Raw genomic sequence first — 18,877 nt, 5'->3', positions numbered from 1 at the left:
AGTCTGAGCCTGCATCTGTGACCATGAACTTTGTCTCATTCTCTGCGCGGCTCACGAAGCCTGACATCAGCTTGCTGCCTGCCAAGAACTGTATTTCACCTTCAAAATTATCTGCTCCGTTCCCTGCCCGATGCATTCCTGTCTAGTAGTTTAAGTAAACATTCTGCCAGCTACCGAGCAAAAGGCCCGGCTTCTCTGTCTTCATACAAGTAATTCATAGCCCTGTTACTATGGAAAATTCCTGCCCTCGCATCTAGTGTAGACACTTAGACGCTTGTACACGCACTAACAGTCAGTATAGTCAGTATAGAATAAGATTCTACTCGAAGAAACCTCTCTCTTGGATAACATAGTTCTTTAAACATAGGATGTTAGATATGATTTGGGATTAGGTTGACTTGACCCCCCAGACTTTTCGTCTCCACATGTAGAGCTAAATGTCAAGTCCCCTTCACCCCCTAGTTGCACGTCAATCACACGTCATGCTGCTGCGCGCGCATCTATGCCAAGTATTATCTTATAGATCCACCTATATATGACATCATAACCAATTATGTTCCTTTTTACTCCTTATTACACCCATTTTCGGTTACGCATGTGAATCGTCACCTTCCTTATCAATTGTTACGCCTCCCGCATCTATTTCATTGTAATGTATGTTCTATAAAAGTCATTTCTTGTCAATAATGTATGTACTTCACTTCCTGAACCTCCGTGGTGATGGAACTTGGAGCAACCGATTATAATCGTTCATTGGAATAAAGCCCATTCCGAACCTCTAATACCACGGATTCTGCCTCTCATTTTACTGAGCTATTTTATTATTTTTCCGCATCAAATTAAGTCCCGGTAAAGGAATTTTATTTACCACAGGATGACCTTGCGCACTACATGCCAGGGGTTTGAATTCTGGTTTCTAGTTGGCAGAAATATGCAACCTGTACAAGCAGGAACCACAATCCGAGTGAGAGTAGGTCAGATACACACTATAAATTAACCTGTGCTCACCCTCTGGTAGCTTGGCATAGAGCAGTCAGGCTTAACTAAAGAGGCAATGTGTAAAGTATTTGTGCAACACTTCAAATAATAACAGGACGAAAACATGACAAAAAGACTGCACACCAGTTTAGGAAAATACAAAATACAACATAACTCTAATAAGTATAACCGGAGTTATGATAAGATTTAATGACATTTTAGTGCTCAAAAGCTTAAAGCACTACACAGGGCTATCTGGTCATGCTAGACCAGGGTAAATCCAAAATTTCAGGCTGACTGTAATGGAGCATGGATCGGATACAAGGACCAGCCTAGGCTAGCTGAAAAGTACCTTAGATGCGTCTTCGGCAGAGTCAAGATGCTGGGAGCAAAGAGGCGATGCATTGTCATCGAACCATAGGATTCAAGGCAATGCATCAGCACAGAGCCATGCATAGTTGGAAATGCATCGGAAACTGGAGACGATGCGCTGCGTAGTCAGAGATATGATGTCCGCGGTCCGTGCAGCAGTGGCAGTGCATCAGTGTCGAAGGAGATGCACCAGTTCTGACCAGTGCAATGTCGTTGATGGTTGGATTTAGGTAGATGCAGCACTTCATACCCACTTCCAAGGGCCCAGGACTGGATTGGCAAGCAAAGTCCAGGTGCTGTTGCAGGATTATTTTAAGTATTTGGTGCCCCTGAGACTTAGAACAGGGGGCAAGCCAGCATGTAATGGAATCACTCTGAGCTCAAATGAGATGGGTCCAGTCCTTCCTCAGTCAAGGCAGGGGGTAGCAGGCAGCAGGGTAGCATAGCAGAAAAGCACTTCTTCCCGAGCAGCAGTCAAGCAGAGTGGCAGTCCTTGTAGCAGCACAGCAGTCCTTACTCCCGGCAGAGTTCTTCACATGTCCAGCAGTGTACTGAAGTGGTAGGGTCAGAAGTCCAGTTTTCCTATCCAGTTGTGCCTTTGAAGTAGGGGCTGCATCAAAGGAGGGCTTTGAAGTGCAAAGAAGTCCTCGCTCCCAGCTCTGACTCCAGACTCACCCCAGTGGGGTATGAAGCCCTTTGTGTGGGAACAGGAAACAGTCTATTTAGGTTTGTCAACTCCTCCCTCACATCCTGCCCAGGATGACCCATCAGGATGTCTATGGCCATTCAGTCACACCTAAGCTCCCTTTGTGTTTGGCTGTCTAAATCGAAGCACAAAGTCCAGCTGTCACCCACCCCAGACGTGCATTGGAGACATGCAGCAGGCACACAGGGCTAAGAGCAGAAAAATGCCATCTTTCTAAAAGTTGCATTTTTAAAAGGGTAGTGATAAATGTAACTTTACCAGTAAAGAGGACTTATCATTGACATCCCAATGATAGGAAACATGACAGATCTACTCTTTCTCAATCAGTAATTACAGCTTAAAAGCATATTTTTCCAATGTTGACCTATAAAAATGAATGTAGGTGTTTTTCACTATCTGGATATGCAAAACATAAAAGTATATGTCCTACCTGGTGATTACACAGCACCCTGCCCTATGGGCTACATAGGGCCTACCTTAGGGGTGACTTATATGTAATTGTTAGAAATTGGATTTCTGGTAGGCTAGGGCAAGGGCCGAAGCCAGGCAAAAATCTCCACTCTAGTCAGGATAAGGGAGTTACACTCCTAAAATAACCCCTGCTCACCCCCTTGGTAGCTTGGCACAAGGCAGTGTGTAAAGCATTTGCACATAACCCACAGTAATACAGTGTACGCACTACAAAAGGGCACCACACCAGTTTAGAAAAATATCCAATATTTTTATATAATTAAAACAAGACCAAAAAAGACAAAAATCCACAATACTATATGTAAAACAAAAGTCTGTAGTTATCAAAATAAGTTTCAAACAAAGTTCCTCGATGCCGATAGCTCTGTTCGGGGCTACCACGGCATCGTGATCAACAAATCCAACAGTTCTGGCTGGTCACGAGGTCGCGGGCCAGCTATGCTGTCGGGAAGACCCGCTAACAGTACCTGTGAGAAATGCAGGGCGATGAGGCCCTTGAAGTCACTCGCGTTGCAGGTCGAGCTCCTCTCTGATGGAATCAGGAGCGCTGGTATCGGCAGGCGTCGGTTGCTGCGGTGCGAAGTGCAGCAGTGCGGTGCCCTCAGGTCGCAGTGCGAGCAGCGGCTCGGTGGCGGCATCGGATGGCGCCGTCAGTGAGACCAGGGTCGCGGTGCGAGATGCAGGAGGTGTTCGTCATGGTGCTAGCAGGTCACAGTGCAAGCAGCGTCGTCATCATTGCTGAAGCGCTGTCGTCGGCTGATGAGGGAGTCGATGGTGCTGGCGTCCGTGGGCCAAGGCTGCAGTGCGGGATGAGGGCGTTGCTTTGTGTGACTTATGAGCGGTGCCCTCAAACCACGGTGGAAGCAACGGCATTGATTTCGGCATGGAGCGGCGGCGGCGGCGGGGAGTTCGGTGCCCAAAGGTTGCGGTGCGAGCAGCGGCTCAGTGGCGGCATCAACAGGCGTCATCGGTGAGACCAAGGTCCTGGTGCGGCATTGGGGCGGTGCTCCCTGTGGTGCCAAGGCTTCGGCGTGAAGCGAGACGGTGCGGAGTGCGGGGCTCACAGGTCGCGGTGCAAGCAGCGGCTCAGTGGCGGCGGCAACAGGCGGTGTCGGTGAGACCAAGGTTGCGGTGTGGCATTGCGATGGTGCCTTCTGCAGTGCCTTCAAGACACGGAGTCGGCAGCGGCGTCGTAGACATCGTTTCCTCTGATACAGGACAAAACACACAGTCCCCAGTGCTGTGTGCAGAAGAGCTTGGAAGTCTTTGCTGTTCCTGAGACTTCATGAACAGGGGGCAAGCTCTACTTCAAGCCCTTGGAGAGACTCACAAAATAGGTTGCAGAAAGTCCAGTCCAAGCTTTTCACTGCCCAAGACAGAAGCAGCCACTGCAGGTCAGCCCAGCAAAGCACACAGTAAAGTGGTAGTTCCTCCTCACAGCTTCTCCAGCTCTTCTTCTTGGCAGTCTTCTTGATCCAGATGAGTTCTAAAGTTCAGGGGTGTGGGCCCAAGTATTTGTATCCAAAAATCCTTTGATTCTCTAGGCAGAGGGTGTCTGTGCCCAGCCAGAACCAGTTCTGCCTTCTCTGGTGTGAATTCCTGGCAGGAGGTGGAGACGGCATTGTCAGAGGCAGATCAGGCCCTTTGAGGGGCAAGGAAATCTCCTTCCCCCATTGCAGCCCAGGTCGATTCAGCCCTTTCCTGACCCTACCTAGACTATCTGGAGCTCCCCTGCTCCCCAGCCTTCAGTCATCCGAAACCCAGACAGGCAATCCACATTCCAGCAGAGGCACACGGGATGACTGAGCAAGAAAATACTTACTTTCTAAAAGTGGTATTTTCAAACACAGAATGTAAAAATCACCATCACTAAAAGATGCATTTTAACATTCTGAGTTCAGGAATACTAAACTCAAATTTCTACCGTCTTCCCTGGGTCAGTTTAGGATTATAAGATGTTATAATCAAACTGCTCATTCTGGCCTATGAGAACAGATAGCCTTGCAATAGTGAAAAACGAAATTGGCTGTTAGTCACTATCAGGACATGCCACACACACCCGGGCATGTCCTACCTTTCACATACACTGCACCCTGCCCACAGGGGTACCTTGGGCCTACCTTAGGGGTGCCTGACATATAAGAAAAGGGAAGGTTAGGGATTGGCAAGTGTGTGCACTGGCCAAATCGTAATGGCAGTTACAAATTGCGCACTGACTCTGCAATGGCAGGTCTGAGGTACCTTTTCAGGGCTACTCACGTGGGTGGCACAATTAGTGCTGCATGCCCACGAGTAGCATTTGATTCACAGGCCCTGGCACACTCAGTGAACTTTACTAGGGAATAACAAGTAAATCAAATATCCAATTGAGGAAACACCAATCCATAACACAATTGACACAGGGAGCGCCTGCACTTTAATACTGATCAGCAGTGCGAAAAGCGCGCAGATATGTTACGCCAGCAAAAACAGAGTCAAAACCGGGAGGTCAGAAAGCAAAAACTCAGGGGAAACACGTAAAAAGATGCCAAGACTAACAGTAATAAAAGGGGACTTTAAAGCTTGGCAAGGGGTTTTAAATGCGTGGTCAACATGGCAGTGTAAACTGCACACACAGGCTCTACAATGGCAGATCTGGATATGTTTAAAGTGCTACCTGTGTGTGTGGCACAATCAGTACTGCAGATCTCTGTACTGGGGTGAATGTTTGACATTGTTCAACATTCTGTCAATCGTTTGTTCTTTTTGCATTTGTCACCCGAGTGGGACGAGTATGCCCAGACGTGGGTCCTGTGCTCTCCATGCCACTTGAGTCAAGCTAGCCTGGCTGATGAGGGGTGTTACCCCGGAACCGGTCCCAGGATGCTTGTTTCCGGTCCAGGGAGGACCTGGCCTGGCAATTCGGGCTGGACTGTTCCTATAGGGAACAGGGTCAAGACTGAATTTGCATATGGCTGAGTTTAAACACTAATGTCATGGGTAGCAATGAGACAATGGATTTAGGCCCAAAACTCTGTACTGGGGTGAATGTTTGACATTGTTCAACATTCTGTCCATCAATTGTTCTTTTTGCACAGGTCCACTAGTAGCATTTAATTTACAGGCCCTGGGCACATGTAGTGTACTCTTCTAGGGACTTATAGGTAAATTAAATATGCCAATTGTGGATAAGCCAATCAAACCATTTTTAGGGGAGAGAGCATATGCCCTTAAGCACTGGTTGGATGTGGTAAAGTGCTCAGTGTCCCGAGACCAACAAAAAGAATTCAGCAAAATTAAAGGCAAGAAGGCAAAACGTTTGGGAGAAGACCACCATAAGGCTGACAGGTCTAACAACAGAGAACTGGTCTAATGGGCTAATGCACAACATACCTTATCAATATACCCACTGGGCACACCTACAGACGTCTTCACTCCACGATACAACTTGATGACGTGGAACATGAGGGGCATGGCCACCCCTGCAAAACTTTACTGAGTATGCTTACCTTAAGTGCCACCACACACACATTTCTCCACTGGAGGAGACGCACTTAACACTAACGAAGGTACACAAAGTGCGAGGGAAATGGAGGGGGCAAGCGTATGGCACCTCCTTGTCAGTCTATGCACGTGGAGTCCTGATATGGATTGCCCCAGTGTTCCCATATGTGCAGATACACACAGTGTTGATAGATAGGAACAATATGTAATAGTAGAGGGACACCTCGATGGGACACTGTTCAACACTAACCAAACCCCCTTTCTTGTTACTTTCACACCTGTGCTCCTTCAGAACCTGCATACCCAGGGTCTATGGGGCGGTGACTTAATTGCTTTCCTGACGTGATCCGCGACTACTCCGTTCACCTGCTGCACAATGCCCCATGCGTTCAAGCGACTCCACAGTTCCGTAACTGGATGACTCATAGACAACTCTACAATGTGTTGTGCTTAGCTCACCCAAATGACAGTAAATTCTTGTTCTACTCCCCAGTAAATGACATACATACCAGGTTAGGTCTCTTTATGTGTACTGATCATTTGAGCGTGCAGATCATCCAAACAGAGTATCTAGCGCGCACTCTGTGGGATCATTTCCCACTCCAACTGGCCCTAAACTGGAGGAGACAATGGTCTAGGATACCAATCTGGCAGTTACACTGAAGCACTAACAGACCCTCCTTTAAGGGAAGCCCTAGCGATGAGTATCACCCAGTGCTTTGATCTTAGCATAGTTACCACTCCTTCCAGGGCACTGGATTGGGATGCACACAAGGTGGTCATGTGGACCCACTGTATGGCCACTACGTGGTGTTCCACCAAGTCATGAGTGAAGAGTTGGTGGCCCTCGAAAGGGAAATACACCTCCTCGAGACGGCAGTGGCTAACCAAACCACGGAAGTTGAGCAGCTCCAACAGCTGCAAAGGCAGCACAGAGAGTGGGAAAAGCGCTTGGGATGACATGACTATAAACGGAGGCTCGCCCTCCTGCATGCTGAGGAGGACCACTCGGGGCGGCTGTTGGTGTGGCTGGTGAAGGAGGACCAACAACGCTCACTGATAGGAGCCATTAGAATGGGGGATGGTACATTAGTTAACACACAGGCTGCCATTGAAGTTGCATTCCGGGATTCCTATCAGACCCTATACATGTCGAGGAATATGCTCCCACCTGACCAGATACGCTGATTCCTACGGGGGTTCCAGATACCCAAATTGCCCCCATTCCAATGCGCTGAGCAAGATGCGCCTCTCCAGCTTAAGGAACTACGTACAGCCATTGCTCTAATTGCCTGGAATAAGATGTTGGGAACAGCTGATTGCGGTCCTTCCCAAGCCGGGTCGTGGCCCTTTGGAGGTTCTTTCTTACCGTCCACTATCCCTTTTGAATTTAGAATATAAAATACTGGGGAAAGTGATGGCCACCCGTTTTCTTCCAGAAATTGACACTTTGGTTCATCAGTTAAGGTTAATACCCAGGCACAACACCTTCCTCAATGTTTGTTGGCTGCTGCGCCTTATGTACGCTTCCCCAGCTGGGACCCATGGGCAGACCACGGTGTCACTTGATGTAGAGAATTCATTTGACACCTTGGTATGGGATTATCAATTGGAAACCCTGGAGGTCATGAACTTCGGACCGGGATACCTCTGCTAGATTTGCACCCTGCATAAAAGTCTGACGGCACGAGACCAGACAGGCCAGCTGATCTCAGACAGTTTTGTAAAACAGAAAGGTGCCAGGCATGGCTGCCCCTTGTCCCCACTAATTTTTGCCCTGGCCCTGGAACCCTTACATTTGCCACTGTGCAAAAATGGGGGATTCTGGTGCATAATTTTTACCATGTTGTTTCAGTCTATGCGGGTAATGCCCTTGTTTTCTTACGGGATTAGGCCATCTCCCTTCTGGGCCTGAAGGTGCTGCTGGAGGAATTCAGGACTGTGTCAGGCCTTAGAGTGAACAGGCCCAAATCATACTTGTTTCCTTTGACCCCTACCCTGGAGCCTGACAGAGGTACTTTACCTGGACTCCGACTCCAATGGTGGAAGCCCCTTGCCCTGAGAGGGCAGGCATCCTCATGATTCCAGAGGGGAACTGCATTTATGCAAGGTTATCTGACCTGGGAGTTCACCCATACTGGGAAACACGTCAGATGACAGTGGCCCGTCTCTGCTAGTGGAAGTATGTACATGGCAGAGGGCACTTTATGCCATGTTCCCTGCTAATATCTGTGTGTCAGCTACCTAACCTCCTGAAGGTGGCCTGGAGATTTGACACAGTACCATGGAAGGAGGAAGAGATTGACTACCTAGAGTACTTTTATAATGATGGCACCCTCATTCCCTTCCAGAACATCATGGACACTTATGGTATGGGGGGAGGTCAGTTTCTGATGTAGCACCAGAGTGGGCAGGATGACAGGAGATCGATGTTGGGAGTCCTGCATCAGGAACATAGAAGCAAAAAACAACACCCGCCCGCCCTGAATGACAAATTGGTTTCAGCTGAATCAATTCACAGTTCCTCACACTGCTATGTGGGATGTTCAGGGAAAGGACCAGATTCTCCTCTGAGACCCATGTCCCAGGTGATTATCACTCTATCTGAGGCCCGTCCCCTTTGCCCCCCTGGAACTCTAGGGAGAAGCCCCATGCAGATCACCAGGGAAGTTCTGAGAAGGCTGCCTGGATCCAGGACGCACATTTGCACCCTGCTAACGTTTCTCTGTTACAAGAAGATCAAGCTGATGGTTAGGCATCTACGATCACCTCCACCAGCTACGCTCTTGCACCTGTACCACACACTTGTGGCTCTACCTAGACCCCCACTTTTCTAGTACACTGCTACATCCTTATGAGACACTAGATATTCTATCTCTTGAAGACTCCACTGTTATGTTTTCTTTTGTTTATGTTTTTGACAAAGATAAGTGAGATGCTGAGAAATGTGGTTGACATATTGCTGTCATTGTCACCTCCAATGTTTCCTGACTTTGTCTTGATTTGAATGAAAAGTAATAAAAAAATATATGTAAAAAAAAAGAATTTTTTCGCTGCTGCAAGGCTCTCCCATAGGATGACATTAGGTTGATGTATTACATTTAATAAATCATAACTTTCATTTGGAAGCAGGCAGGAATGTCGGGCTTGGTGCCTAAAGAATTGTAATTTAAAACCCTGTTAATGGTAAAGTCGGATTTTAGAAATTAATTTGACATTTTCTTGTCCCAACCATTTTGGGCCTGCGACCTGTATCCTATGTCACATGAATAGGTGTAGCTGGCAGTTGGTCTTTGTGTATTGCTCCCAGACAGTGAAACAAAGGCAAATAGGTATTGGCAGGATGGGCAAATGAGGGGAGGGGCTATCACCTACCGCATTTGCACATCACAAAGCCTCTGCCTGATCACACTCACAAAGGATGTGGCACTAGTCTTTTGTGACCCCGGACAAGCTGGGGCCAGGTTGGGAGGCAGGACATTTCAAACAGCTCTGAGAGTGAAAACCTCCAGAACATTCTCCTACATCAAAGCGGGCACCCAGTATAAATATTAGACCCTCAGACCCAACTCTTCAGTACACCTCTGGACCTGTGAAAGATTCAGAGGGACTGTGGTGCTGCTCTGCAAGAAGGACTGCTACTCTTCCTCTCCCCTGCCCTGCTGCCTTGCAGCCCTGCAGCTTTGCTGCCTGAGTGAAAGGACTGGACCTGCATTGAACCCAGGAGCACCAGAGTGACTCTAAGGGCTGGTTAGCTGATCTCCCAATCAGAGCCTCACGGACAGAAAATGCCCCAACCAATTTATATTCAGCACGTGGACTGAGTCTGCTGTGAGTCTTGCCCCCTTTAGTGGTGCCACTCTAGTCCTGGAGTCTTGGAAGGGAGCCTGAAGGTACTCTGCCAAACCAGATGTTATCCTGTAGTTGGAACAGACGCAGTGTTCAATTCAGGACTGGCACAGCTCAACGCTTCCCTGTTGCCAGACCTACTATTGCAGCCTGCAGTGTCCTCAGAACCTGTTCAACACATTCTTGACGCCGACCTTTGCATCGCAAGCCCCCCATCGAAAGCAGGCTCAATGACAACAAAGGACTCCATCTCCCAGCCCTGCAGCTTCTTCGGAACCGCCGTTGTGAGATGCATCTTTGCCGCAGAACTTCACATCGCAAGCCTCTTGTGGACGCCATCCTTGACAATGATGCAGGTCTTCGCATTGCATCCTCGCAGCTACTCGGAAACGCCACTGCGCGGGGCATCCCCATCGCGTGATCTTGCAACACTCTAAAACTTGAATTTAAGGTACTTTGTTCAGCAGGCCTAACTTGGTCCCTGTATCCAGCCCAAGTTCCATCACCATCCGCCTGAACTTGTGACTTTGTCCTGGTCTTGTGCGACCAGATACCCACAGTTAGCGCTTTGTGCTTCTGGGCACTATTTTTTTAGTAAAAATTGCATATCCCTTGTTCTACTAACTGGATTTTTGCTGTTTTGGTCTCAAATAGTTTATTAAATTTTACTCTATTTTTCTAATTTAGGTCGGATTTTTCTTGTGTTATGTTTTCACTTTATTAGTGTTTGAAGTGCTGCATAAATACATTAAAGATTACCTCTAAGTTAAACCTGACTGCTTTGTGCCAAGCTACCAGAGGGTTAAGCACAAGTTAATTCGGGGTTTGCTTGTGTTTCACCCTGACAGACATCGTGGTTTGTAACAACCATACACCCTGCTTTTTGGGTTCCAAGGCCTACATAATACTATTAATATTTAAAAGGGAGATTTACTTTTACAGGCCGCACTGCAAAGTTTAAACTGGGGCTGGTAGGCTGAAGGGGCAGGCCTGGAGTCATGGTTGCCTGGTCACACTAGTGGATGGTACAGTAATGCTGTAGTGCATTGGTGACCTTTAACATTCCATGCCATGCACCATATACTTTGGCCTTATAGGAAAGTTCAATATGTCATTAAGGGTATCGGCCAAATTTGATATGTTTTAGTGGTCAGACAACATGCACTGTGGTCTGGTTAGGAGTTTCCTAGTGCATGGATTCAGTCAACAAGCAGAATAAATCCACAAAAGATAGTGGTGGCCACGCAAAAGAGACAATTTCTCATGGTCTGTAATGCTCTTTACAGCGGTCTCAAGATGGATAGAGCTGTAGCATAGAAGTTCTATTTTAAGACATCTTAAGTGATCTACATTCTGTGTTACTCCTTAAGCAAGTGATGACTGTGGTCACAGCAAAGCTGCACTTAGCTTTGATCATTTGGACCAAAACCCTAAAGTAACATCCACGCAACCTCACCAGGAACCTCGCTGTCGACACCAAGCTCTTTAATAAATGGCTCACCGACAGCACCAACCACACCGTTGCCACCAGAAACAAGACCTACAAAAACACCACACAACCCAGCTGGTACATGAACTACCTCGGGGAGTCCAAGCGCCACTGCAAACATCTTGAGAGAAAATGGAGATCTGACAAAAACACCACAGCAAGATCCAGATACAAAGCTGCCCTCAACCTCTATCACCAACAACTAAGAGATGCAAAGAAAAAGTCCCTAACTCTCAGACTCGAAGCCACCTACAACAACAGCAAAGAACTCTACACCATCATCAAGGAGTTCTCCAATCCCTCAGCTGTCAACAACGACATCATACCATCCCAAACATTCTGCAATGACCTCTCAAACTTCTTTGAACAGAAGATTCCCAAGATCTATAACATATTTGACCCACAGCATAATCAATACGAACTCCTCCGACCATCCGCACACCTCCTTAATCGCCAAACAGCAGTTAAGCAACTGGGAGCCCCTCACAAATGAAGAAACCACCCCCCTGATGAGTACCATCCACTCAGGATCCCCCTTAGACCTATGCCCTTCATATACAACCTTGTAAGAACCATAATCTCCCCCACACTCACCACTATCATCAGCACCTCCATAACACTGTCACCTTCCTGTCTTGCTGGAAAAATGCGGAAGTCAGTGCCCTATTGAAGAAACCAACAGCAGACCCCAACATCCTCAGAAGCTGCAGACCCTTCTCGCTCCTGCCTTTTCCAGCTACATTCATTGAGAAAGCCAACAATGCCCAACGCGCAGACCACCTAGAACCCCATCAACTCCTAGACAGCTCTCAATCAGGCTTTTGTGCTAACCACAGCACAGAGACAGCCCTCATTGTGGCCTTCAATGACATCAGAAGCATCCTCGACTGAGGAGAAACAGCCGCGCTCATCCTCCTCGACCTCTCTGCAGCTTTCAATATGGTCTTCCACAAGTCACTCATCAGAATGCTTCAGCACTTGGTTGTCTGTGGACTGAACCTCAAGTGGCAGAACTCAACATGTTAAACTTCCTACCTACACCTAAGAACCCAAGAAACTCATCTGTGGGGTCCCTCAAGAATCGTCGCTCAGCCTAGCACTCTTCAAGTTCTACATGACACCCCTCACAGCCATCGTCAGAGCCCACGGCATTAACATAGTATCCTATGCCGATTTCACACAGCTCATCCTCTCCCTTACCGACTCAACCAGCCCTGTCAATGCAAACTTCGACAACTGCATGAGCAATTTCGCTGCTTGGATGAAAACCAACTGCTTCCAGCTCAACACAGACAAAACCAAAGTCTTAGTCTTCAGGAACAACCACAGCCCTGGGAAGCCTCTTGGTGGCCCTCTGAACTTAGCCCCCACCCATCCCTGCAGACCATGCCAAGAACCGTGGGATCATCCTGGACACCAACCTCTCCTTCAGCAGACAGACCAAAACTGTCTTCATCATGCTTTCATATCCTGCGAATGCTATGCAAGATTTTCAAGTGGATCCCACTGAACACCAGACGAACAGTCACCCAGGCTCTAATCACAAGTAGACGTGATTACAGAAATACCCTCCACATCGGAATCCCAGCCCATGTCCTAGGCCTATTCCAAACCACCCAGAACTCCACAGCCAGACTCATCCTGAACATCCCGCAAAATAACATTTCTCCACACTTCAACAATCTCCAATGGCTTCCAGTCCAGGAAAGATGCAAGTTCAAGCTTCTCACCCACGGCTACAAAGCTCTCCACAACACCAGTCCATCTTATCTCAACAACCACCTCAACTTCTCCCAACCCACCTTAAAGGCAAGAGCACACCTTCTTTGCATCAAGAAGACCAGAAATGGAGGACGCTCCTTCTCATACTTCGCAGACAAGACCTAGCACAACCTACTGAAACACCTCATAACCTCCTCCTCACTATTGTCCTTCCAAAGGAACCTCAAGATATGGCTCTTCCAGATGAAATAGACATGATCTCCTCCTCCCCTCTCAGACCTGCCTTACTTAGCGCCTTGAATCCCGTCACAGTTTTTTTGACACGCTCTACAAATTCTCGTTAACATAACACAACACAACACAGCATAACATAACATAGCATAAAACAACACAGCACAACATAACATAGCATAACATCAAATGCTTACTTATTTGATTTGCAATAAATGTCATGCAACTAATTTACAATTAACAGGTCATATTTAAATTAAAATAACAAAGACCTGGATAAAGGTTATCCTTTGTCCATTGATTGTGTGAATTATATTTAAACATGGGTGAGTATTACACCCAAACACTCCGAGTTATAATTCCTTTTTAGGTCTTGCCTCCAAGCACTTGTAATTAATTGTCTGTCGGAGACATCATTTTACCAATATACATGAACACAGCATAAACATACAAAGAGATTGGGACTTTTGGTCCGCTTCTGTCAGTCATTTGTTGTTGGAATTTCTTAAGAGTTGACAATAGTTGCGAGGGCTGTCCATAAAACCATGGCAATTTGTGAAAAATTGCATCGATTTGCCATTACATTTTGCATTGCCTTTTGTGATAAGACAGGGCTTTAAGCAGACACATTTTGCAATCTCTCCCCACTTCCCCTTATGCCCACTTTCTGTCTTTGACTCAGCATGCAGAATGATACAACCAACTGCCACTGTCCCCTTATGCATTTGGCTTTGACCGTCCTTAATAAATTACATCACAAGCAACGGCAAAGTCAAAAGCTTCATTCATTTATCTTGACTGAAAACAATTTAATTCCAAGATAGATGCACAGCGGCCATCTTGTTATGGTTTCTCTCATATTTTATAAAAAACCATCGCAAGATGGTGTATTTCATAACACATTTTCTTTGAGTAGTTGTGCCTTACTCCAGACTTAGATGTAGTTTAGCCGTGAATTGCAAGGGGTAAGACATGCTTATTCATAGAGAAAAGCTTTGGGAATCAGAACACCTTTTTATAAGAGTATTCATTTCTTACTCCTGTAACTCATTAGTAAGTCACGCCAGAGCCTAGAGTAAGGCTACCCACTGACTGCAAGTGCTTTCTGAATCCGGCCTAGACACTGATGTGAATATCACATAGAAGACAGGATTAAGAAGGCCCATCAGCTGATAATAAGCCTTTATGAATTGGGCTTGCATAGTTCAGATCCATATATCTAAAATGTGTATCACTATGATGTAAATGTCCTCATGCATTCTACAATAGCAAGTATAAATAATAAAAAGATTTAAAATAACTAAAATAGTTGCATCATACCTGTGGACACGCCCATATATTCGAACTTCTCTTGTAGTCACATATAGATAAAACAGAGAAATTCTGTATTCTTTTCACCCATTGTACACAGATCCTCTCATCCAAAATCCATGTCGCCCAAACAAAGTAGTATTCACTGCAGACAAAAAATAAAAAAACAATCAAAATAGGCCTTTAAAAAGAAATTACCAGAGTAAGACCTGACCATTTTTACTTTTTCAAAGGTAATACTAAGATTTATTAAATATATATTTGGGTAATCTCTCACCTAGATGCCATCATTGAAGACACAGGGACTTCCATCACATACACATCTCTCGGATCATCTGTTTTCACGATGTTCAGTCTGACCGTTGGATTTTTAGTCCCTGCCTTGAAAGGAAAATCATTTTAATGCTACATAATTCTTACAGAAGGATGAAATTTATGCAAAAATGTTGATCGATATAAATATTTTTAATTTTGAAAAATGGTTTACATTCTCGGCACAATGGAGACAATGTGCATTGAGTTCACGACTCTACGTGGATTTTAAGCCACCTGCGTTGATAAAAAAGAAGCACTTATGAGTAACACAGCCAGCAAGGGTTCTAAACTGAACAAGCATGCTCCTAAAAGTTCCGAAGTTTCCTCAACGTAAAATAATGTGAAACAATCTAAAGAGTGATGACATTATTTACTAATGTTTTCAAGGGTGACTGCACAATGCAGTTGTATTTATCGCTGCACAAGCAGGCCTTATGGTCAGTAAATTGATGTATAATTTTCGTCAGGTTGAGATGCGCGAGCGCTCCCACAAACCTTGACCAAATGAGAGCATTAGTTTGCTAACATTTCACATTTCTTGTTTCCTAATACATAAACTAGTTCAACATATTACTAATTAAGGATGTGGCTCTCCAATATCAAACATTTAAAGGCCTCATGTAGAGGTTGTCACAAGCGTTGTAGACCACAGTGACTCCATAGACTCTCAGTGGGACAGGTCTTCTGAAACTGAGGGCCATATCTATCAAAATTACACGCAACCCAACACAGCAAGACACCCTGATGTGCTGCGTGAAAGAGAGAGGGCCGGCATGCCCCATATCCATCAAGATATGGCACATTCCTGCATTTGAGGCATGGTCATCATGTGCAGGAAATTATTTTTAAAAGTGTCCCATTAGCTGGCAGGAAAATCCTAGCATGTCAGGGACATTTTTTTGTGGTTTCACTTGCATAAAAACCACTGTTATGAGTGTTTTTTCGGTTAAACAAGAAAATTGTGAATCAGGCCAACATGACTACGCTCTCCGGAAAGCGTAACATTTTCACTGAAAGTGCTTCCACCACGTACGCAGGAGCAGTTTCAGGAAAAATCCTTCACCAAAATGGTGAAGCACCCTAAATACTACAGGCAGTACTAGGGTTTAAATGGATTTGTACACCACTGTATATGAGGGTCTAACATTTTTCCACAACATAGCGACATTTTGTGCTTGCACTGCAGGAATATGAGGTCTACATACTGCACAAATATGCCATGAAAGGATGAAACAAGGGGGCACAGCTATCCCACTCCATGAATCCCCTTCCTGGAATGAAATAATGTAGGGCACAGGATGTCGAATAATCTAGTACACGTTTTAGAAGTAGTTGAACACCACTTTTTCTACAAAGTATTTTAGCTATGTACAACAGACTGAGCCCTAGTGAACCCTAGTACAGGGAAGAGATCCTGGCGTACAAACCTGCCAGAACCAAAGATCATTTGTGACACTGTTATCCATCTTCAATTGAAATTAGAAATTCTAAGTAGAAACATTCTAAGCAGATCACTATTTGATGGGTTCTCCAATATACTCTCCATTGGCTTCAGCTGTCCCTGTGATAAAAATATACAAGCCCCATAGATGATGCCTTCAATTACAAAGGTTGTGACATTAAGATATTTCATCTTATTTCTATGAATTGTTTTCACATTTTTAAGCTATAAAGCTTTCCTTATCTTTTTTCTTGATTAGTATCTTACTGCTTTGTTAACAGGCCTTTGTAATTTTAAAAGAAATGGAACAAAAACATAAAATGTATAAATTGACTGCATTAACATAATTTTCCATCTGTCATACCTGGGATTAAAAAATACATTTTACTGTCCACAGTTCAGTCTATCCGAATAGCTCTGATATGTTGTCTTTAGAGACAAAGATATAGAATACACCAGAATTATGTGAGAGAAAGCGTGAAGAACATGCATCCTTGTGATAAGACCTTAAATCTCCCTTTCATATATGTTGTATAACATAAACTCACTTTCTATCTCAAAAAGCTTCCTTGTGGCAACATTCAGAAAGTTCATAAGATATACCTCTTATCTTCTACCAATTCCATCCTCTACAGAGGGCTACAACCAGAATCTTTAGTAAGCTCACCCGAGGTCATTTAAGAGCATGTTCACTTTATACATTTGCCAATAAGTCTCTTTTTATTTATAGAAAATGCTGCAGGTTTATCAGAGGAAAAGGCTTATTCCAAGGAATTCATTTTCATAAAGTAAATCATAAAATCAATTCTAATCAAATATTTAAAACCATTTCCTCAGGTGTATGCTAATGAAGAGAGACCAGTGCTGCCAGAGTGTCAGAATATTGTGCAAACAGAGATCTAGCATATAATGTGAAGCGGGGTGGGGGGGAGGGGGAGGAGTGTGACTTCTTGGACCTGGCCCCTAAAGTCTAAAACGACTTCCCACAATACATCAGTGTCTCCTCCTCTCTTCTTATTTTTTGTAAGAAGCAAAAAACCTGGCTTTTTGAGTAAGCCCTCTGGGCCTGCCCACATACCTGCTACAGGGCAATTAGATAACCTCACAGGTGATTGGGGTGCTATAAAAGCACACATAACGTAACATAACATAATTTATTTACTCATAGTGATGATTACAGGCCCATGTCACTAAGAACGGCACATATTGGGGTACTTGGAGGTACCATCGAAACCTTACTCCATATAATACCCTCTAACTGTGCCAAACTGGGTTGATCTCTTCTTAACCAATTTGCGACCTCAAACGTGATTAAGGGATGAATCTTAATTTTGTAGACCCCAAACAGAGCAACCATAGGAAATTATCCATAGGTGTAGTCAAATTGTGCTATCCATTTTGTTGCAAATCCCCTCTATTTAGCCCTTTCTTCATATAATAAATACCAAACGATTTCCAGATGGGGTCTGTTACACAACGCCATATGGTTATTCATATTATACATGGATTAGGTCCCTTGAGGGCTGATTCGTCAATACAGTATCATCTACATACTTTGTTAGACTTGCCGTCATGTTACCAACATTTGGGATAATGAATGCAACACTAGTCAGATCTAAAAATGTCGCTTAAAAAACGAGATACAATAGTGGGGTTAGAATACACATTTTTTCTCGTAAACAATTTACTGCTATTCAATTTGACAAACAATTAGATCTCAGGCAGACAGAAAATAAGGTGTCAGTGTATAACATCTCTGTCACACTGAGGATGCTGAGGGTAATATATATATATATATATATGCAAAAAGGTTTTCCTGAGTAACATCTTTGGTATTCTATTAAACACTGAGCAAGCATGGACCAAAGGATTCATTAAACTGCCTTACTCATTATTTGGAATTACTTAGCTACCCAACCAACTACAAGGAGGAGATGTGCCTGCGCTAGGCACACATTAAATGTATGAACTAGAAACATCACGTAGCACCCTGCATGAGACTACAACATTGCAATTGAGAAATAGCTCTATAATTTCAAAATATAATTTTTACTTTGCATGAGGGAAATAGGTTACACCAAAGTGGACCAGAGGTCTGAAAATCACCCAAATGAATGAGTTTATTGATAGGGAGCCATTGTGAATGAATAAATACAAAGATTTTGCTCCGAGAAAAATATATATTAGAAAATGGTGCTGTTTCTTGATTTAAAAAGAGTCCATCAGACCCTATGCACCTCAGTAATTTCTGATGATCACTTTTTAGCCACTACGTTTCAAATCCAGCCAGCTGTCAGGGTTAATTGTATACCTACATTGGTTTTTGATCTTCACTGTTTTCATTAAATCAGACCCGCCCTTCACTCTACAGCAGAGGTCTTCAAACTTTTGGATGCCGAGACCCCCTTGTCAACATTTTGAGGTGTAAGGACCCCCTCCTGACAAAAATGTCTAAACCTGTAGGCAGGGCTACTGGAATTATGAGGCAGGTGAGGATTAAATTACGCGA

At 44.8% G+C, this 18,877-nt stretch overlaps 1 protein-coding gene across 2 annotated transcripts in view; it reads right to left on the bottom strand.

Annotated features, from left to right (window-relative positions):
* The window catches only part of FAP (fibroblast activation protein alpha), a 619,508-nt gene that overhangs the window by 453,387 nt on the left and 147,244 nt on the right, over nucleotides 1-18,877 (bottom strand). For both annotated transcript variants that reach the window (XM_085645424.1, XM_085645423.1), the window contains 2 exons: nucleotides 14,890-14,993; nucleotides 14,622-14,757 (listed from right to left, as the gene is read on the bottom strand). In XM_085645424.1, coding sequence (XP_085501550.1) covers nucleotides 14,622-14,757; nucleotides 14,890-14,993 — 240 coding nt within the window. The remainder of the gene's footprint in view (nucleotides 1-14,621; nucleotides 14,758-14,889; nucleotides 14,994-18,877) is intronic.

This window comes from Triturus cristatus, chromosome 3_1 (assembly GCF_964204655.1).
Source record: "Triturus cristatus chromosome 3_1, aTriCri1.1, whole genome shotgun sequence".
Lineage (NCBI taxonomy): Eukaryota > Metazoa > Chordata > Amphibia > Caudata > Salamandridae > Triturus > Triturus cristatus.
The sequence above is the reverse complement of the archived record's forward strand: the minus strand, read 5'-3'. Positions and strand labels throughout refer to the sequence as shown.